Here is a 22,742-nt window from a genome sequence, read left to right as displayed (position 1 = left end):
AGTAGTCTTCAGTAGTCTTGTCACGTACTAATTTTATTTTAATGCGATTGTTAATCTAATACCACTCAAAATATTTCACGTGTAATAACTCCTCCAGCCATTCTTCAGCAGTCTTGTTACTTACTAATTTTATTTTATGGAGTTAGTTAATGTAATTTAAATTGGTCTATAGGCACTTGTTTTTCGAGTTTAGCGTTAACTACTACTGGTTTGTTCCCTTTATATGCACACTGATAAACCAAAACGCTACGACCACTGCCCTGCCGCCTGCTGACGTTGCGGGCACGTAATGCGGAAACAAAAGTATGTAATTGGAGCAGACATGGACGGGGATTAGCCCAGGGCAGATATGGACTACAAATAGGGAAATCCATTGGGATAAGCAAGTTTGACAAAGGGCAGATTATTATTAGCGGAGCCTGTGAACGACGATCTCGAAAACGTCAAAGCTGGTCGAATGTCCACGTGCTACTGTCGTAACCATGTACTGAAAGAGGAAGAAAGACAGTGTAACTACCACTAGGAGCTAAATGGCTGGACGTCAGCGAGTTTCACAGAACGAGGGATTCGGGATTTGCCTGCTTTGTAAAGTAGGATAGATTCTGTGGCTCTCTGCCGAAAGAGCACAATCTTGGTGTAGGCCAAAGTGTTTTGGAGCACACCGTTCATGGTACATTGTTGAACATGGAGCTCCACGGCAGACCATCCGTACAGCCTGTGGCCCTACCCTTCATTCGATCCCTGCGAAACCCTACATTTCAGCAGGATAATGCACAACCGCATGTCGCAGGTCCTGTATGGGTCTTTCTGGATACAGAAAATGTTTGACTGCTGCCCTGGCCAGCACATTATTCAGATCTCTCACCAATTGAAAACGTCTGGTTACTGGTGGCCGAGCAACTGGCTCGTCATAATACGCCAGTCATTACTCTTGATGAACTGTGGTATCGTGTTGAAGCTGCATGGGCAGCTGTTCCTGTACACGCCATCCAAGCTGTGTTTGACTCAATGCCCAGGCGTATGAAGGCCGTTATTATGGCCAGAGGTGGTTGTTCTGGGTACTGATTTCCCGGGATCTATGGACCCAAATTGCGTGAAAATGTAATCACATGTCAGTTCTAGTATAATATATTTACCCAACGACATCGTCAATTACGATTGCTGTGGACGTGGACCATCGGGATTCGACCGTCGATCAATGCAAGTGTGTCGGCTCTTCGGGTGAATCACATTTATGCTACACTAGGTCGATGGTCGTGTCCACAAACGCCGTCATCGAAGTGAACGGCGGCTCGAAACGTGCAGCACGCTACGGACGCAGACTGGTGGGGGCAGTATTAAGCTATGAGGGAGATTCTTCTGGGACCTTTGGTAGCCGTCGAAGACACGCTGACAGCTGCGAACCATTTGCATCCCTTCATGATTGATGTCTTCCCCGAAGGCCATGTGATCATTCAGCAGTACAATTTCTGTGTAGCGGAGCCAGAACCGTGCTACAGTGCATTGAGGAGCATTATAATTGAAACATCCGCTTTGATCAATTATACAAGACTGTGCTTAAACTGACACACAATATTTTTTTAGCGCAACGCAATGTGACTTTCAAAAATCTCTGCAAAAGAATGGCCCTGACTAACATTAACCTATACCTTTCACAAATCACTTACCTCACCAAAAACCTTCGTTACTCGCACTACTGCAATACAGCGAGCGCCACTACTGCCAGCTAAATAAAAGATTCAAACTACTGAAGGCACTGACTACTGATAGGCATAGTTAGCAAATGAAAGATTTTGATAGAGAATAAATGATGTATTTACCTTAATAGTCATAATATGTACAGCAGTTCATGACATCCAGTCTTACAAATTTCAAAACTCCGCCATCTCTCTCCCCACATCCACCACTGCTGGCGGCTCACCTCCAACTACGGAACGCTACGCGCTGTTAACATCCAGCTGCACAACACTACAATGGCAGACAACAATGCAAACTAGCCACAGACTGCACACAGCATAGCCAGCGATTTCCATACAGAGCGCTACGTGGCGTTACCAATAAGAAAACCTAAACAGCCCTCATGCTCCCCACAAAAAATTTTACAAATTGTTTTGGGCACTGGCCAATACATATTTGTTAAAAATTTTTCAAAATTACAATAACAAAGAAACCAAATGCACACACTTATTGATACAATGTTGGTCAAAAGCTAAAATTTTCTCACAGTCCATAAAGACAGTCCTGATCATTCATCACAGTAAAATTGCAGTGTTTTTCTCAAAGTCTGAGCAGTAAAAGAAAATGCACATGGAAGTAGTGGATTTCCATGCAGTCTTGAAGAAGTAGTGTTGTCCTTCCAACGGAAAGACAGTGCTGACTCTCGACATGCAGACAGGTAATGGGCCACAACAGAGGAAACCCACAGCAGAGTCATTCGACATTTTGAAGAATATTGGTAGGTAGGTCATCACAGAGCAGACCCACTATAGTCTTGGTAGAGAGTATGGTATTGGTGGGCCACCAAAGGTGCAGACCCACTGTAGTCCTTGTAGATATAATGGCATTGATGGATCATCAAAGGTGTAGACCCACTGTAGTCCTTGTAGAGATGGCCAGCAGCCATCTGCTGCGACTGTGCAGGTGCACAATCACCATCGAAGGGTCTTGCGGACAATATAGCAAGCCCATAACCACCACTTGTGCACTCACAAAGTTTTGGAATTGTCCTTAGAACCAGCAATGCTGTTATCCAGTCCCTTGCTGAATTATTAACACACGTGGAAACACTAACAGTCCCAACTTCTCACATATTGTGCATATACTATGATAAACAGAAATGTGTGCAGTGAAATGTATGCTTACAAGTTACTTAATTTGATGAACTGGTGTCAGTTACAATTTTATAACAGGAGAATACAATTACAAAGTACAGAAAACATCATTAAAAAACATAAAAATTCAGATAACATTTGTAGTAATAAAGGCCTTACAAAAGAATCGAAATAACATATAAATCAGTGTTACAGGAATTATGACATATGTAAATACATAAAAGGTCAGAATCACTTTCGAAACATCAACTTCACATGTGAGCATAAAAACAAAACTGAATAAATAATGTCTAAACATCTTTACAAAGTAAATAACATACTATTAATGCAAATTATATTTGAAGATAACGGTATTCCTCATCATAGTGAATGTAGCTGAGTATTATAAAAATTCTACAACATAAATCTTATTGTGGTTCATGGTGTGGGTTCCTGTAGTCATGTCCTAGTTCATGAACCATGGGCAACGTATGAGTGGCCAAGTAAGTGGGCCCGACAGTCGGGATACCAGTTACTTTGGAATAAGGCTTGGCATCTCGGACATATTCTGAGTCATGGTCACCTTTGTGCTCATACGGCAAAGACTACCAAATCCACAGGTTAATCCCTCAGCCATTAGGGGTAAAACCCAATGGGACTCGGGGCAAGTAAGGCTAGCAACCTGCTTCCCTGGTACTTTAAATATGATGCTGGCAACAATCAGAGCAAAATGCCTCGGACCTTTGGAGGTGACGGAGTCCCACCTCTAACTGACAAACCAGGGACTCCTAAGATACGGCTTGGCAAACAAATGGTAATGAGATGGGGAGCTATTAATATCAATGGGGGCTACTCTGGGAAGAAGGTAGAACTGGCAGAGGCTGCAAGTAAGATGGGCTGGACGTTTTAGCTGTTAGTGACATTCGGGTAAGGGGTGAGAAAGAAGAGGTAGTGGGAGAATACAAGTTCTAGCTGTCAGGAGTCAAAGCAGGAATAGCACAATGGGGTGTAGGGCTTTACATCAGGAAAGAAATGGAACCCAGCGTAGTTGCAGTAAGGTATGTAAACGAACGACTGATGTGGATAGATTTGACAGTGTCTAGCAAGAAAATTAGGATTGTGTCAGTATATTCGCATTGTGAAGGGACAGATCAAGATAAGATGGATAGTTTTTATGAGGCACTCAGTGATGTAGTTGTTAGAGTAAAGGACAAGGACAGTGTTCTGCTCATGGGTGATTTTAACGCCAGGATTGGAAATCGAACGGAAGGGTATGAAAAGGTTATGGGTAAATTTGGAGAGGATACGGAGGCCAACAGGAACGGGAAACAACTCTTGGATTTCTGTTCCAGTACGGGCTTAGTAATCACAAACTCCTTTTTTAAACATAAGAACATTCACCGGTATACTTGGGAAGGCAGGGGAACCAGATCTGTCATTGACTATATAATAACAGATCAGGAATTCAGGAAGGCTGTGAGAGACACACTTGTATTCAGGGGATTCACTGATGACACTGATCATTATTTAATCTGCAGTGAAATTGTGACTGTGAGGCCGAAAGTGCAGGAGGTCAGGTCCATATGTAGGAGGATAAGAGTGGAGAAACTTCAGGATAGGGAGATCAGGCACAAGTACATAACAGCGATCTCAGAAAGGTACCAGTTAGTTGAATGTAGTCAATTACAGTCATTGGAAAAGGAATGGACAAGGTACAGGGACACAGTACTAGAAGTGGCTAAAGAATGTCTTGGAACAGTAGTGTGTAAAAGTAGGATGAAGCAAACAGCTTGGTGGAATGATACAGTCAAGGCAGCCTGTAAAAGGAAAAAGAAGGCGTATCAAAAATGGCTACAAACCAGAAGCCAGGTAGACAGAGAAAATTATGTTGAAGAAAAAAACAAAGCCAAACAAATAATTGCAGCATCCAAGAAGAAATCGTGGTAAGACTTTGGAAACAGGTTGGAGACTATGGGTCAAGCTGCTGGAAAACCATTCTGGAGTGTAATTAGCAGTCTTCGAAAGGGAGGTAAGAAGGAAATGACAAGTATTTTGGACAGGTCAGGAAAACTGCTGGTGAATCCTGTGGATGCCTTGGGCAGATGGAGGGAATATTTTGAAGAGTTGCTCAATGTAGGTGAAAATGCGATCAGTAATGTTTCAGATTTCGAGGTAGAATGGGATAGGAATGATGATGGAAATAGGATCACATTTGAGGAAGTGGAAAAACTGGTCAATAGATTGCAGTGCAATAAAGCGGCTGGGGTGGATGAAATTAAGTCAGAACTCATCAAATACAGTGGAATGTCAGGTCTTAAATGGCTACACAGGATAATTGAAATGGCCTGGGAGTCGGGACAGGTTCCATCAGACTGGACAAAAGCAGTAATCACACCAATCTTTAAACATGGAAACAGAAAAGATTGTAACAACTACAGAGGTATCTCTTTAATCAGCGTTGTGGGTAAAATCTTCTCAGGTATTGTTGAAAGGAAAGTGCGAGTATTAGTTGAGGACCAACTGGATGAAAATCAGTGTGGGTTTAGGCCTCTTAGAGGTTGTCAGGACCAGATCTTTAGCTTACGGCAAACAATGGAGAAGTGTTATGAGTGGAACAGGGAATTGTATCTATGCTTTATAGATCTAGCAAAGGCATATGACCGGATTCCTAGGAGGAAGTTATTGTCTGTTCTACAAGATTATGGAATAGGAGGCAAACTTTTGCAAGCAATTAAAGGTCTTTACATGGATAGTCAGGCAGCAGTTAGAGTTGACGGTAAATTGAGTTCATGGTTCAGAGTAGTTTCAGGGGTAAGACAAGGCTGCAACCTGTCTCCCCTCTTGTTCATATTATTTATGGATCATATGTTGAAAACAATAGACTGGCTGGGTGAGATTAAGATATGTGAACACAAAATAAGCAGTCTTGCATATGCGGATGACTTATTTGTGATGGCAGATTCGATTCAAAGTTTGCAAAGTAATATTTCAGAGCTAGATCAGAAATGTAAGGACTATGGTATGAAGATTAGCATCTCCAAAACGAAAGTAATGTCAGTGAGAAAGAAATATACGCGGATTGAGTGCCAAATAGGAGGATCAAAGTTAGAACAGGTGGACGGTTTCAAGTACTTAGGATGCATATTCTCACAGGATGGCAACATAGTGAAAGAACTGGAAGCGAGGTGTAGCAAAGCTAATGCAGTGAGCGCTCAGCTACGGTCTACTCTCTTCTGCAAGAAGGAAGTCAGTACCAAGACTAAGTTATCTGTGCACCATTCAATCTTTCGACCAACTTTGTTGTATGGGAGCGAAAGCTGGATGGATTCAGGTTACCTTATCAACAAGGTTGAGGTTACGGATATGAAAGTAGCTAGGATGATTGCGGCTACTAGTAGATGGGAACAATGGCAGGACGGTGTCCACAATGAGGAAATCAAAGAAAAACTGGGAATGAACTCTATAGATGTAGCAGTCAGGGCGAACAGGCTTAGATGGTGGGGTCATGTTACACGCATGGGAGAAGCAAGGTTACCCAAGAGACTCATGGATTCAGCAGTAGAGGTTAGGAGGAGTCGGGGCAGACCGAGGAGAAGGTACCTGGATTTGGTTAAGAATGATTTTGAAGTAATAGGTTTAACATCAGAAGAGGCACCAATGTTAGCACTGAATAGGGGATCATGGAGGAACTGTATAAGGGGGGCTATGCTCCAGACTGAACGCTGAAAGGCATAATCAGTCTTAAATGCTGATGATGATGATGATGATGATGATGAGAAATCTTATTAGCTAATTACATAAAGACAGGAAAAAGACAAATACACAAGGGTACATAAACACATAGAGGGATAAGACAAAAGGAAAGGACAGGGTTTGTTTTACTGCAGTATTTTGCATGGAGATCTCCCTTCGTTCATCATTATTCTCAAAAAGTCCTATCTAAGCTTGCTTTCTGTATTCTGTTCACATCCTCTTTCAAAAATAGTTTTTCTCCACTGTACACAACTTTTTTGGCCAAACCATTTTCTTATAGCTTCTCAATGTATTTCTTCCAATTCATCATAGTTAGTTTCTTACATAGTCTACCCTCTCTTAAGCTAACTTAAATCTACTGAGCTCAGATGCTAAACTAAGGGACGAGGCAATGCAACAGCACAAAACAATTAACACAAACAGCAATGACAAAAAAATGCAAATTGGCAAAGCAAGCAGCAGTATATCTAAATTAGCAGACCAAATGCAACATTACAACGAATATGAGCCAATGTACAGCAACAAGAAAAATAAATCAGTAGTAAAACTGGCTTAACAGAGTAATACAAAGTGAAATTTAGTAGCACTATGCTTGGCCAACAGCAGCAGCAAATGTAATAGCTTATATCTAAACATGACAAACCCACAAGCAGAATAACTAAAGGCAACAATGCAGATAAGGGAAATGTATATTCACATCTTAATGTCTATGTAATTAAAGTGGTGCACCACAAGAAGTTATTCTACCAAAAAAATTAGCAAGTAGTTAAAAAGAAAATTATGTATGCAGTAACTGTTATTAATCCCTTCTTATTGTTCTTTCCTTTCCAAGTGCTTCATTTTCGAAGAATGTGGATCATAAAATTATTATTTAATAGATCTGTTGACAGAAAGTTTTCATATTAGCAAACGCATTTAATTTTATTTTATAAAACCAATGCTGTAACACAGCTGGAAACAAGATATCAAATGAAATAAGCAACTATCTAAAGCAAAGCATAAAAATATCATTCAATAGTCGTGTGACATTTCAAAAGTTAGTAGAAATTCTCTCAACTCTCGTAGAAAGACGCTTGTCATAATCAGGTGTGCAGATGTAAGTATCTTTCCAAGTAATGAGCGTGTCATATTTGCGATGCTTTCTACAAAGGAATGTCAATAGTGAGGATAATGGCCTCTTTTTTTCTCCACCTAATGGCTTTCTTTTGTCAGACAACTATCTCTCAGCTCGGCGCCCAAAACGCATTACGTCAAGGCCACTTACCTTTCTTACCGAAATATTTACGGCAGCAGTTTCTGCTACAGTGGCAGTCTCATATAAAAATTTCACAGGTCGAGAATTTGCATTACAAATGTGTAGAAACAAAATCCTATAAATATAACAGTGTCCAAAAAATTTTCGACAGCATTGTAATACATTCACCCACGTACACACATTTCATAATTCTTAAAATACGATTCTTGGTTTTCAACATTCTTTTCCACAAATCAGAGTCCCTAACCACTACTCATTATTCCTTTCCTTATTATACATATACATATTCGTCGAGACTTCTTCAATATTTCATCATAAGAAATACATAGCATAATCAAATTCCTCATATACGGTAGCATCATCTTATTGATCATAAACATACCTCAACAGCATAATACACATCGTCGTCGTAATAATATCATAACATCTCAGTCAATTTTCAAAATTGATGTAGTTTCCTCCAATAATTTCAAAACCTAAAAAAAATTCTCTGCTCATTTCAATAGTGTCATCTACCTCAAACGTACTTTAAAATCATGATCCCATACCAAATACATAATTCAAAGCTCTCATAGTATCACAATGGTTCCGAAAAAATATGAACAGTTACTGAGTACAGACAAAACACAATTTCACAAGTATGAAGTTATCCAACTGTGTAATTGCGTAAATATTTGTCACTGACGTAGTAAAAGAAAGTTTGTTTCTCTGTTAAATAATCATATAGCTGTGTAATTCTGTATTAGAGGAATATGGTACCGATGTGTAAAGTTGTATAAGCAAATGCCATATTAGCTAGGGCTCCTTGTGCTTGCCACACACATGGTACACAAAGTAAGCGTGTACCCTTTGAGGATTAATGTAATTAAACCCTCAGGTGTTACAGAATACAGAAATGGAATGAAATGTATCACGGAAAACTTTCTTTGTAATTCAAAAATCTTTAAAAATAAATGTTTTAAGTACAAAATTAATCACTCAAATACGTGTACTGTAGCTCTAAACTGTGCGTCTTGTTGTATGATAATCTCTGTGGAAGTGTCATAGTTATCGTCCTCCAAAAGCTAAGTTCTGCAGAAGTCAATGTACTTACCTCACGATAACCAAAAGTGAAATGCTTTGCATATAGATATCGTAGTTATTACGTACCTTACCGTGATCAAGAAAGTACTATAATGTAACGTATTGTTGTGCTACGAAAAAGGCTGTCTCATTGTAGCTATACCACAAAAGTTACTACTAAAACATGTTTTACTTTCCAGAATAATACAGAAAAACTGTGCAGATATAAAACAGATACACCACAAAAGTAACAATGTAAACTGTGTCACACATTAGTAGCATCATGTTATAATCGTGTAGCTGTCAAAGAAACCAAGTGCTAAGTCATCTTTAATCCCACAAAAAGTACTTCAAATAAAGAATGTCTTTATAAGTAAACCAAAATCTTGCATTAAAATCTCATTAACAGTGCCGGTATATGTTCTAAGTATGTGACCCTTATAGTTGTTACCTGGTCGTGCAACTAACAAGCAAGAATGTACAAATAACAATACTCTGTCGTCTGTTCACTATAACAATGCATTCGTAATTTCTGTTTAAATAAGTTCTCTTGGTTCTTGACTGGATATTTAACTTCAAACATTGTTGCATGTTAACAGTTTCTAAGTCTGACAAAGCATACTAGTAACGTGAAGTGAAAAGTTTTAGGCAAAGACAAAGTTAAAAAGCAGATTATCTTTCAATAAACGGTTTTACATGTGAAATGTGGTGTAATCCTTTACCCTTCCCAGTACGCAGAGTTTCAATTTCAACGCAATTATCACGTTGTATACGACGGTGAGGAATGCTAAAATTTTCCTCAAGGTTAGTGTCTACGTTATTTTTCTCTGAGCCAGCCGGCGCACGTGGCTGCCTGCGGTGCGAGTCATTGTCTGTCTCTTTGTTGGCGCGCGTCGTTATTGGGATTAGGAGATCTAACTTCTACAAATTCACCTTGACGAGAAGGCCCTACCCTGTTTGAATCTCGCCAGTTCTGATGAAATTCAGGTCTGTCGTTACGATTATATCGTCTGTCGTCATGTCGGTAATTTCTGTAATTAATTTCTTGTTGGTCACGTGGTGGAGAATTTCTCCCTGAATCGTAATTGTGCGCTGAACTGTTGCGTCTGAAGTTATTCTGTCTCCCCTGATAATAATTGTTTTGGTTCACATATTGTCTGTTTCTACGGTTATCTCTGTAATATTCATTACTACAGAAGTGCGATCTTTCTTTGTTACTATTATTCTGCCAACGGGTGTCATACGGGTGGTGTCTGTTTTGGTCACGATTTGTGTTGTGAGAATAGCCTTGTCGTGTCCAGTTATTATTTCTTTCATGCGGAATTGCGACGGATGTGACCTGTAATTGTTGTGTTGCTATTTTCGCGTTCCGCGATTGTCAGTGTCAATTTCTAATTCTTGTAAGAGTCCCTGAAAAGCTTCAATGTCGTCTTTGCAACGTCCTGCCAAAATAATATGTCGTAAATGTTCAGGTAATTTGATTAAGCAAATGTGGATGAGTTCTGAGGGGCTGTATGGGTTTGAAAGGTACTGATTCTTTTGCAACATGTCTTCAAAATATTTCACAACACTGGAAAATTCAGATTATTCGAAATGTTTCATCATTATGGTGCTATGTTTTACTCGGTCTTGTGTGGCTTGAGACCAATATATTGAGAGGAAGGCATGATAAAATTCTCCTTCACTGTGGCAATTGTGAATCACCGATCGCATTCTTACAGCTGGTTCATTCTCTAAATAGCCACACATAAATTCAAACCTGTGCTCCAATGACCAGTTGGGAGGAAAACAATGAGAGAATTGATGAAGCCATGCTTGTGGATGAATGTCGTTATCAGAATTCTTAAATGTTTTGAATTTACGCGTAGTAATGAACAGCTTATAGTCAAAAACATCGTGTCGGCGAGTCGCACATCGCTCATTGTTACTTCGTTTCGTTGGTTCCATCTCAAAATCCAATGTGCCTTGCCAATTTCTTTCATAATTTCCGAAGTGTCCTGTGTTATTATTTTGTGGTTGTTCCGTATTTCTATGTCCCTCTTCCCGTACTGGAGTGTGAGTGTCCTCTTAAATATGTAATTCTTGTATTACTTGTGCCAACTGATCTTGTACTTCCAGGATTTCTCTTTTGTACTGTGTATTGATTTGATTTTGATTTTGTTTGAATTTTCTAATTTGTTCATACTCTTCAGTGTCCGTGAAGGCTACAGGTCTTGTGTCATTCAGATCATCATCTACCTTTGTAGATAAGTTAGTGAACTGATCTGAAAGTTTGGCTACTTTATCCGTTAGTGAAATTATTTCCTCCCTGTGTTTTTCTGAACCAAGTTTCAGAGTGTCCATTTGTGTTGAAATCGTATCTACTGTGTCCTTTAAGTTTTCCTGAGTTTTTGCAAGTTGCGTAACCGAATCGGTAGATGCAACTGAGTCAATTTTAGCTTGCAAGGTGTCGTGATTTTCATGAACAATAGTTTGCAGTTCTTTTATGGCTGCTTCGTGATTCTGTAATGCATTTTCATGACGCGAAAAAATAGGTTGGAAATGCTCACAAATTTGTGTTTTTACGTCGTTACAGACTTTTTGACATTTCGATTCGATTTTATGTAACTCAGTAGTTAAATCTTCACGTGTTTGTTCAAGTGTGGTGTGAAGATTTTGTTCCACTGCGTCTAGCTGTTGCTGTGTTTGTCTCTGGTGTTGTTCCATTGTGTCTAACTTTTGAAGATTTTGTTCCATTGTGTCTAACTTTTGAAGATTTTGTCCCATTTGTTTTTGATTTTGTTCAAGCGTTGTGTCTAACTTTTGAAGATTTTGTTCCATTGTGTCTAACTTTTGTAGCCTTTGTCCCATTTGTTGCATTAACTGTAATAACAATGCACTGGTGTCTGAAACTTGTTCCTCAGTGCTATTCGGCAGTGCATTTGAAACGGCAATATTCGCATTTTGAAAAGCAGAAAATGTGTCTTGATTTATTTGAGAAAACGGTGAGGACGCAAAACCTGAATCTACAGTATTTGCAAGATTGTGTCCTGTCATTTCGGAATCCTGAGGCGAGCTGTTGCCGACCGATCGATCGATAATGCTTCCCTGTTCACTAATTGTTTCACTGTCAACACCATTATTTGCAGCCCACTCCATTTCCCTATGCACAATTACGAAATTAGTACTTTGAATGTCTGTTAATTCATTACACAGTGGTGCTAATAAGCTACGCTCGTCGTCACTATTATTTCTCAGTTTACTTTGGAGCCTAGTGTTACGTTTTTCACACGCCATTATTGTCACAATATTTCACACAATAACACAGAAAAGCACAATTTGAAGAGCAAAAATAAGAGAACACATTAACATAGCACTGAAAATAGCTGCGAAATACTTGGTGCAAATCTACATGCATGCCACAACAACAATGAAAGACTGCAACTACAAAGGAGATTCTCTCTACAATTACGCGCTGGCAATAAACAATAGCTACACTAATTACACAAACTACAAGAAAAGATCAGAAGATTCCAGTGAGGTATCCTCGGCCAAGGGTCGACATACAAAACGTCCCCTTAGAAAAATTGTACAAGACTGTGCTTAAACTGACACACAATATTTTTTTAGCGCAACGCAATCTTTCAAATATCTCTACAAAAGAATGGCCCTGACTAACATTAACCTATACCTTTCACAAATCACTTACCTCACCAAAAGTCTTCGTTACTCGCACTACTGCAATACAGCGAGCGCCACTACTGCCAGCTAAATAAAAGATTCAAACTACTGAAGGCACTAACTACTGATAGGCATAGTTAGCAAATGAAAGATTTTGATAGAGAACAAATGATGTATTTACCTTAATAGTCATAATATATATAGCAGTTCATGACATCCAGTCTTACAAATTTCAAAACTCCGCCATCTCTCTCCCCACATCCACCACTGCTGGCGGCTCACCTCCAACTGTGGAATGCTACGCGCTGTTAACATCCAGCTGTGCAACACTACAATGGTAGACAACAATGCAAACTAGCCACAGACTGCACACAGCACAGCCAGTGATTTCCATACAGAGCGCTACGTGGCGTTACCAATAAGAAAACCTAAATAATGAACTCACGTTGATGTCTCGACGACCACATTCACACGATGTAAATCCTATGGAATACATTCGGGTCACTATGGGCGCCATCACAGCTTATGCAAATCAGCAACCCATTATTTACGAGAGGCAACGGCCTTGCCGCAGTGGATCCTGTGAGCGCTGTCGGGGGTGGTCGGCTTTTGGATGGGTTTCCATCCAGGCCGCCATGCGCTGTTGCCATTTTTCGGGGTGCACTCAGCATCGTGATGCCGTTTGAGGAGCTACGCGACCGAATAGTAGCGGCTTCGGTCAAGACTATCATCATAACGACCGGGAGAGCGGTGTGCTGACCCAACGCCCCTCCAATCCGCATCCTCCTCTGAGGATGGCTCTGAGCACCATGGGACTTAACATCTATGGTCATCAGTCCCCTAGAACTTAGAACTACTTAAACCTAACTAACCTAAGGACATCACACAACACCCAGTCATCACGAGGCAGAGAAAATCCCTGACCTCGTCGGGAATCGAACCCGGGAACCCGGGTGCGGGAAGCGAGAACGCTACCGCACGACCACGAGCTGCGGACTCCTCTGTGGATGACACGGCGGTCGGATGGTCCCGATGGGCCACTTGTGGCCTGTAGACGGCGTGGTTTATTATTTACGAGAATTACATAATCTGTTTGTACATATCTATTGCCACTTACCTCTACAAACCAAACTGTCGGATCCCTGATACGCAGAATCAGTGATGTATTTCGTTCCAAAGACGGACAAACAAACTATTAAGCAGGTGGTCATAATGTTTTGGCTCATCAGTGTATTCACTGTATAACTTTAATGTTTTTAATTGCATTACCACAGCACTGTCGAAGATTACTTTTACTTTGTGTTTGTACTTCTCTCTCGATGTGTCACATCTTTTTCAGTGTTGTCCGTGGACGACGACAGACAGTTAAAGTCTGATGATGGTTTGGTAACCGTTTGACGAAACAAACTGATACTGTACAACATACACAATATTATGTTTTTCATTTACATCTGAAGTACAAGTGCTTAAGGGCATGAAGAAAGTGTGAACATCACCTAAATCTCTTGCTGTAGGCGGGAGGCTCCAGCATGTAAAGTATCCATATCTGCTCGGGGCGGCGCGGGAATGGCGTGCGCGGGATGAAATCCCTGAAGATGATGGCGTCGGCGTCCCAGGCCTCGAGCCGTCGATCGCTAAGCGAGCACTCGCTGACGGGGCAGTGGGCGAACGGCTCCTCGCCGGCAGGGACGTCCCCCCAGGACGCCAAGCCATTGTACACCACAACCTGGGGGAAAAGTTGTTGTCGTTGTTGTTAGGACTGCTTAACTCTACACATGTAATTTAATCCATTGCACAAATGGTTTCTCGCCGTCGTGGACGTTATCCTAGGACTTCAGACCGAACACAACGTGGCACACATTTAATGTTTTCGTTATGGTAGGTTAACTGTAGGCCTGAAATTTAATCCAATGCGAGAATGGTTAACTGTCATCGGCAACGTCCACCAGAACTTCAGATGACTTCACTACTATCTCGGAGCACAGTTATGGTTGTCGTTATGAGCGGTTAACATCAAGGCTATAGTGGCGTAGGGAAACAAGTACAGGAGTTGAAAACAAGTAAATCCAGATGGAATCCAAATGCGGTCTGAGGCGTCTTGCCACGACTCACGCGGCTTCCCCCCGTCGGAGGTTCGAGTAGTCCCTCGGGCACAGGTGTTTGTGTTGTCCTTAGCGTAAGTTAGATTAAGTAGTGTGTAAGCCTAGGAACCGATGACCTCAGCAGTTTGGTCCCGTAGGAACTTACCACCACAACCACAATCCCAATGCGGTTTCCCAAAGAGTACTCTACGGTACTCGCCCTTATCTAGGTGATTTGCCGTCCGCAGTGGCCGAGCAGTTCTAGGCGCTTCAGTCTGGAACCATGCGACCGCTACGATCGCAGGTTCGAATCCTGCCTCGGGCATGGATGTGTGTGATTTCATTAGGTTAGTTAGTCTAGGGGACTGATGACCTCAGCTGTTTAGTCCCATAGTGCTCAGAGCCATTTGAACCATTTTTAGGAGCATTTATCGCAAATCTCTCGCCCAGAGCAAAGTCCCAAGCTACTGGAAAAAAGCGCAGGTGACTCCTGTATATAAGAAGGACAAAAGAACGGACTCACAAAATTACAGATCAATACCCCTAACTTCATTTTGCTGCAGAATTCTTGAACATATTCTCAGTTCGAATTTAATATATTTTCTTGAGACCGAGAATCTTAGAAAGCATTACTCGTGCGACACTCTGCTGCCATTTTCTCACATGATGTACTGCGAGTTATGGTTGTAGTGCAACAGGCAGAATTCGTATTACTATATTTCCGGAAAGCATTTGACACTGTGTTCCATCGCAGGTAGTTAAAGAAGGTACGAGCGTATGGAAGAGGTTCACAGATATCTGAGCGGCTAGTAGACCTCTTAAGTTGTAGAACCCAGTATGTTGCCCTCGAGGGCGTGTGTTCATCAGAGCCGGCCGTTGTGGCCAAGCGGTTGTAGGCGCTTCAGTCCGGAACCGCGCTGCTGTTACGGTCGCAGGTTCGAATCCTGCCTCGGGTATGGATGTGTGTGATGTCCTTAGGTTAGTTAGGTTTAAGTAGTTGTAAGTCTAGGGGACTGATGACCTCAGATGTTAAGTCCCATAGTGCTTAGAGCCATTTGGATCATTTGTTCATCAGAGACATGGGCATCTTCACGAGTGCCCCAGGGAAATGAGACAGAACCGCTATTACCGTCTATGTACATAAATGATTTGTCGGACAGCGTGGGCAGCAATCTACAATTGTTTGCTGATATGCCGTGGTGCACAGTAAGGAGTCGAAGTTGAGTGACTGTAGGAGGATAAAAGATGACCTAGACAAAATTTCGAGTTGCTGTGATGAATGACAGAATAAATGTAAAAAAAATGTAAGTTAATGCGAGTGAGTAAGAAGACCAGATCCGTAATGTCCGGATACAGTATTAGTAGCGTCCTGCTTGACACAGTCACGTCGTTCAAATATCTGGGTCTGACGTTGCAAAGTCATATGAAATGGAATGAGCATGTGAGGACTGTGGTAGGAAAGGCGAATGGCAGACCTCGGTTCATTGAAAGAATTCTAGAAAAATGCGATTCATCTGTAATGGAGACTGCATATACGACGCTAGTACGACCTATTCTAGAGTACTGCCCGAGTGTTTTTGATCCATATCAGGTCAGAGTAAAGGGAGACAAATGGCTCTGAGCACTATGGGACTCAACTGCTGAGGTCATTAGTCCCCTAGAACTTAGAACTAGTTAAACCTAACTAACCTAAGGACATCACAAACGTCCATGCCCGAGGCAGGATTCGAACCTGCGACCGTAGCGGTCTTGCGGTTCCAGACTGCAGCGCCTTTAACCGCACGGCCACTTCGGCCGGCTAAAGGGAGACATCGGAGCAATGCGGAGACATCGGAGCAATGCAGAGACGGGCGGCTAGATTTGTTACTGGTAGCTTCGAACAAGTTGCAAGTTATATGGAGATGCTTTGGGACTTCAAATGAGAATCCTTGTATGGAAGGCGACGTTCTTTCCGGGGAACACTACTTACAAAATTTAGAGAACCAGCATTTGAAGATGACTGCAGAACAAATCCGTAGCCTCGAAAATACATTGCGCGTAAGGACCATGGAGACGTATAGATAGCCATTTTTCCTTCGTTCTATTTGCGAGTGGTACAGGGAAGGAAATAACCAATAGTGATATGGGGTACCCTCTGCCACGCGTCGTAAGGTGGATCTCGGAGTACCGTTGTAAATGTAGGCGTATGAGGGGAGTGTAATGGTCATTTTGTTGAAAATTTTTTTTTAATGCAGAAACATACGAGGGCAGTTCAATAAGTAATGCAACACATTTTTTTTCTCTGCCAATTTTGGTTGAAAAAACCGGAAATTTCTTGTGGAATATTTTCAAACATTCCCGCTTCGACTCGTATAGTTTCATTGACTTCCGACAGGTGGCAGCGCTGTACAGAACTGTTAAAATGGCGTCTGTAACGGATGTGCGTTGCAAACAACGGGCAGTGATCGAGTTTCTTTTGGCGGAAAACCAGGGCATCTCAGATATTCATAGGCGCTTGCAGAATGTCTACGGTGATCTGGCAGTGGACAAAAGCACGGTGAGTCGTTGGGCAAAGCGTGTGTCATCATCGCCGCAAGGTCAAGCAAGACTGTCTGATCTCCCGCGTGCGGGCCGGCCGTGCACAGCTGTGACTCCTGCAATGGCGGAGCGTGCGAACACACTCGTTCGAGATGATCGACGGATCACCATCAAACAACTCAGTGCTCAACTTGACATCTCTGTTGGTAGTGCTGTCACAATTGTTCACCAGTTGGGATATTCAAAGGTTTGTTCCCGCTGGGTCCCTCGTTGTCGAACCGAACACCATAAAGAGCAAAGGAGAACCATCTGTGCGGAATTGCTTGCTCGTCATGTGGCTGAGGGTGACAATTTCTTGTCAAAGATTGTTACAGGCGATGAAACATGGGTTCATCACTTCGAACCTGAAACAAAACAGCAATCAATGGATTGGCGCCACACCCACTCCCCTACCAAGAAAAAGTTCAAAGCCATACCCTCAGCTGGTAAAGTCATGGTTACAGTCTTCTGGGACGCTGAAGGGGTTATTCTGTTCGATGTCCTTCCCCATGGTCAAACGATCAACTCTGAAGTGTATTGTGCTACTCTTCAGAAATTGAAGAAACGACTTCAGCGTGTTCGTAGGCACAAAAATCTGAACGAACTTCTCCTTCTTCATGACAACGCAAGACCTCACACAAGTCTTCGCACCCGAGAGGAGCTCACAAAACTTCAGTGGACTGTTCTTCCTCATGCACCCTACAGGCCCGATCTCGCACCGTCGAATTTCCGTATGTTTGGCCCAATGAAGGGCGCAATCCGTGGGAGGCACTACGCGAATGATGAAGAAGTTATTGATGCAGTACGACGTTGGCTCCGACATCGACCAGTGGAATGGTACCGTGCAGGCATACAGGCCCTCATTTCAAGGTGGCGTAAGGCCGTAGCATTGAATGGAGATTACGTTGAAAAATAGTGTTGTGTAGCTTAAAGATTGGGGAATAACCTGGTGTATTTCAATGCTGAATAAAACAACCCCTGCTTCAGAAAAAAAATGTGTTGCATTACTTATTGAACTGCCCTCGTACTTTGAATTTCCTAATTAATTTGATGTGTACGATTTATTAAATTTGGCTGACTGGAAGTACATTCAGTTTAGCTTAAATAGATGCATCGGACGTTTTTAGGATTTCATTTCATTTATTAAAAAGTATATGTAATATCTAACCACAAGGTCTAGAACGCAGTGGTTCGACTTAATTTCTAGTGGAGACCTTGCTGCATAAGTGATTTGTGCATGCCATATTCTTAGTATAACGTGTTTAAGTACTTCATTCTTTGTGTTGTTTTGTTGGTCTTCTATTGATCTTGTGTATTAATTATTACATTTGATCACAACAAGAGCAAAAGAAATGTTCAAGAAAGCAAAAAACAAAGGAAATCGGTACTACAGAACTTAATTTGGCGCTTCAAGTGATGCGAGTGAGGTCAGGAATGAACGTTCACCCAGAACCTCAGCTCCATCCACTGCTACACCTTCAAGCTCCTCCTCCAGAAATAAATGTGATGAACTGCATTGAAATAAGAGAAATGCGAGTAATAAAGACATTAATATCATTATAGATTTGAGTATTCTCAAGTCCGTGTTCAGATATGGCTCTGAGCTCTATGGGACTTAACATCTGAGGTCAACAGTTCCCTGGACTTAGAACTACTTAAGCCTAACTAACCTAAGAACATCACACACATCCATGCCCGAAGCAGGATTCGAACCTGCGACCGTAACAGCAGCGCGGTTCCGGACTGAAGCGCCTACAACCGCTCTTCCACAGCGGCCGGGTGGTCCGTGTTCAGTAAATTTGTGTGTGTAGGGGGGCAGGGAAGAATAAATATCGCCGCAGATGCTTCTAAAATGTAAAGGATTAGGTTGTAGTCTGACAGTTTCATGTGAAAATTGTAAAATCCAGAATCAATTTTTATCTCAGATAATTGTAAAGTTAATAAACTATTTGAGTCAAGCTAAGATATTTTATGGACTGAGGTGCTTTGGGAAATGGTCTACTACTGGAGAAATATTAATGTAGTAAAATATGTCTCCCACGCCCCACTACAAATGTATGAAAGCATAGAGACATTTTACTAGACAATGTAAAAACATAGAAGAAGAATCTGAAAACTGCAACACCAGAGGCAGTTGAGGAAAATAGAGACGGCGAGACGCTACAACATAACAACTGCATTTGATGGTACCTGGCAGAAGAGGGGCCATCAGTCTTTGAACTCCTCTACAGCTGCCACAAGTGTTGATACAGGTAAGGTCCCAGATGTAGAAATTATATATTCAAGCGTTGTCAAGGATGCAGTAAAATTTGTAAGTCAGATGCAGGAAAAAAGATGCAGCACGAAGCAGAGAGCACCGAGAACTATGTGGATTCCACTGGAAGAATGGAAACTACGTCAGCCGTAAACATTCTCATCGCTGTCTACAACAACAAGGTGTCCGCAATTTGCAGTTCGTCGGAGATGGTGACTCTAGTTCATTCAACTCTTTTGTTGATAGCAGATCTTACAGTGATAAGATACCAGAAACGTTACGGTGTGTCAACCACGTACAGAAAAGAATGGGCACACGACTTCAGCGGAGGAAGCGGGCAGTGTTGATATTGTTGTCTGATGGCAAGACTGTTAGGGGTTGTCTGCTAGACAACCAGATATTTGATTTCTTATCCGTTACCCCGCCAGAAGAAAAAATTCTAAAAGGTCTCCTTCTTATAAAGATCAACATATACCTTTTGGAACGTGACGTTCCACAGTAGTGAGTGTCAGTTTTTAAACTCAAATGGAATTATCTGTCTCGTCTCTTCGAAATACGACTTTGCAGTAAAGATAGTGTCAGTTCTTAAAACCAATGCAGTTGTTTGATTCATCTCTTCAAAATACGACTTTTCGGTAAAAATAGCCAGTTCTCCAACTTGGGAAGGAGAATGTGTGACAGCGAAAGGAAAGTAATCAATGTACAATCAAAGGTGCAGCAGCGAGGCTTACTTGATCATTGCTCTATTGAACTATTAATCTGCCTTTCGCAATATTCTCGTCATTAAAAAAAAAAAAAATCTGCTGTCTTCGAGACGCACAGCATTTCTACTTCTTTCATGTCCACATCACAGTTTGGCGATTGTCCAACAGCACACCCATACTGTACACGGCGGGGGGTATGGGGGGGGGGGGGAGGGGGGGAGGGGGCAAGGGGGACTTGATACCTCAAAACTCCACACACCATGCTGGAAGCCGTAACCTTCAAGTACCTACAAGAAATTTCAAAGCATTATATATGACAGCCAACCAGTTGCAAAATACAGGTTTATTAGACCTTGAAAGTGGTTTGGACGGTTTTTAAAACCGTCTTCTTCAGAAGATGTAGAAACTATTAACAAGATTACGACATTGTGTATGGAACAGAGATAGTAACATTACAACGAACAAAATTACAGAAAATTTTACAAAAGAATTTTAGAGAAGCATATTCACGTAAAGTCACATTATCTATAGTCAAAGTGGGAGTCGTTGACTCCGCCTAGTAATGTCATCAACTTAATCACCATGTAAATATATTATACAAAAATGTAGTAGCCGTTTACTTTAGGGTTTTATATTAAAACTTTCAGTTATTTGAAAATATCTCATATCCGACGCAGAATACAACAATATATAGTATGCCACCTGAAAGATTTGTATAAAAATGACAAATATAAAACGTGGCATCAGATCCCATAGAACGTCAATATGTCACGTTCAGAGCCAGTGGCATGCGCCGACTGGTACAAGAGTGAAGGCACTATCCTTGAGTTTGAGTTACCTCTGATAGGTGGTGCTCCTGCGCGTAGCTGCATGAGCAACGTGTGTAATTTCACTACCACGTATTTTAACAGAATTAACATATTAACCAAATAGTTGAACAGAGCAAGTGGAGAAGGAAAGAGTATCACTCAAATTATATGCCTTATAAGAAGCCTACAGACTCTGGTAAACATAAAAAATGTATAAACATACAAAATGTATAAACCGCACGAGAAGCACTTGTGTGTGAATACGCAACCATAAAAGTATCATGCTAATGGGAGTGGTCGCACTAATAGGGCATGTTATAAGAACAGTACGAGGAGGGGGTGTTATAAAATAACCAGAAAAAATGGACGAGGCCTCACTAAACAAAAACTCACGATCTTGTCGGTAGAATAAAAACACACTAAAAAAATAAAAAGCGGGTGCATTACTAAACTGTTCAACAGCAACCAAGCGTGGATGACAAAGCAAATTGTAAATAACAAGAGACGTATTCTTACTGAACAGAATTTTTGAAGAAAAGAAATACTACGCCAAGGCCAGTACCGACCAGTCAGCTTGGCTGCTAGGCCAGAAGTGGAAGCTTAAAGCCTCCCCAGAAATATCTACATGCAAGTTGAAACTGTTCGTTTAAAATGTAGCCATAGTTTTTCTTTAAGTGTCTGAAAATTTCAAGCTCTTCTCCATAAATCTAATCTACGCCCTTTTACTTCTTTGCGTAAGATTACGGTATCCTCTAAATCCCTTGAGTATGACAAGCAATAAATAAATAAATGTGGAATTCAGTAGATTACTACCTTTGTTTCCCAATAGATATTCTTTATACCACATCTTGATTGTTCTACCACTTTGTCCGATACAGTAACTGGGAAAATCATTGCAGATCATTTTGTGAATACTCGTAACAGAATTTGAGAAATGATCCACAGCATTTTTGACAATATACACAAGATGTATATTTAGGCTACTATTAATAGAAAAAGTTACCTTCCATTTATATTTACACTCCTGGAAATGGAAAAAAGAACACATTGACACCGGTGTGTCAGACCCACCATACTTGCTCCGGACACTGCGAGAGGGCTGTACAAGCAATGATCACACGCATGGCACAGCGGACACACCAGGAACCGCGGTGTTGGCCGTCGAATGGCGCTAGCTGCGCAGCATTTGTGCACCGCCGCCGTCAGTGTCAGCCAGTTTGCCGTGGCATACGGAGCTCCATCGCAGTCTTTAACACTGGTAGCATGCCGCGACAGCGTGGACGTGAACCGTATGTGCAGTTGACGGACTTTGAGCGAGGGCATATCGTGGGCATGCGGGAGGCCGGGTGGACGTACCGCCGAATTGCTCAACACGTGGGGCGTGAGGTCTCCACAGTACATCGATGTTGTCGCCAGTGGTCGGCGGAAGGTGCATGTGCCCGTCGACCTGGGACCGGACCGCAGCGACGCACGGATACACCCCAAGACCGTAGGATCCTACGCAGTGCCGTAGGGGACCGCACCGCCACTTCCCAGCAAATTAGGGACACTGTTGCTCCTGGGGTATCGGCGAGGACCATTCGCAACCGTCTCCATGAAGCTGGGCTACGGTCCCGCACACCGTTAGGCCGTCTTCCGCTCACGCCCCAACATCGTGCAGCCCGCCTCCAGTGGTGTCGCGACAGGCGTGAATGGAGGGACGAATGGAGACGTGTCGTCTTCAGCGATGAGAGTCGCTTCTGCCTTGGTGCCAATGATGGTCGTATGCGTGTTTGGCGCCGTGCAGGTGAGCGCCACA

General features: G+C 42.0%; 1 protein-coding gene across 1 annotated transcript in view; it reads right to left on the bottom strand.

Moving 5' to 3' along the window:
• The window catches only part of LOC126419836 (glycoprotein 3-alpha-L-fucosyltransferase A-like), a 63,362-nt gene that overhangs the window by 17,792 nt on the left and 22,828 nt on the right, over nucleotides 1-22,742 (bottom strand). The window contains exon 3 of the mRNA XM_050087229.1: nucleotides 14,037-14,266. Within this exon, the coding sequence (XP_049943186.1) occupies nucleotides 14,037-14,266 (230 nt within the window). The remainder of the gene's footprint in view (nucleotides 1-14,036; nucleotides 14,267-22,742) is intronic.

The sequence above is a fragment of the Schistocerca serialis genome, chromosome 1, assembly GCF_023864345.2.
Source record: "Schistocerca serialis cubense isolate TAMUIC-IGC-003099 chromosome 1, iqSchSeri2.2, whole genome shotgun sequence".
NCBI lineage: Eukaryota > Metazoa > Arthropoda > Insecta > Orthoptera > Acrididae > Schistocerca > Schistocerca serialis.
Note: the sequence above shows the minus strand (reverse complement) of the source record. Positions and strands in the feature narration are given on the sequence as shown.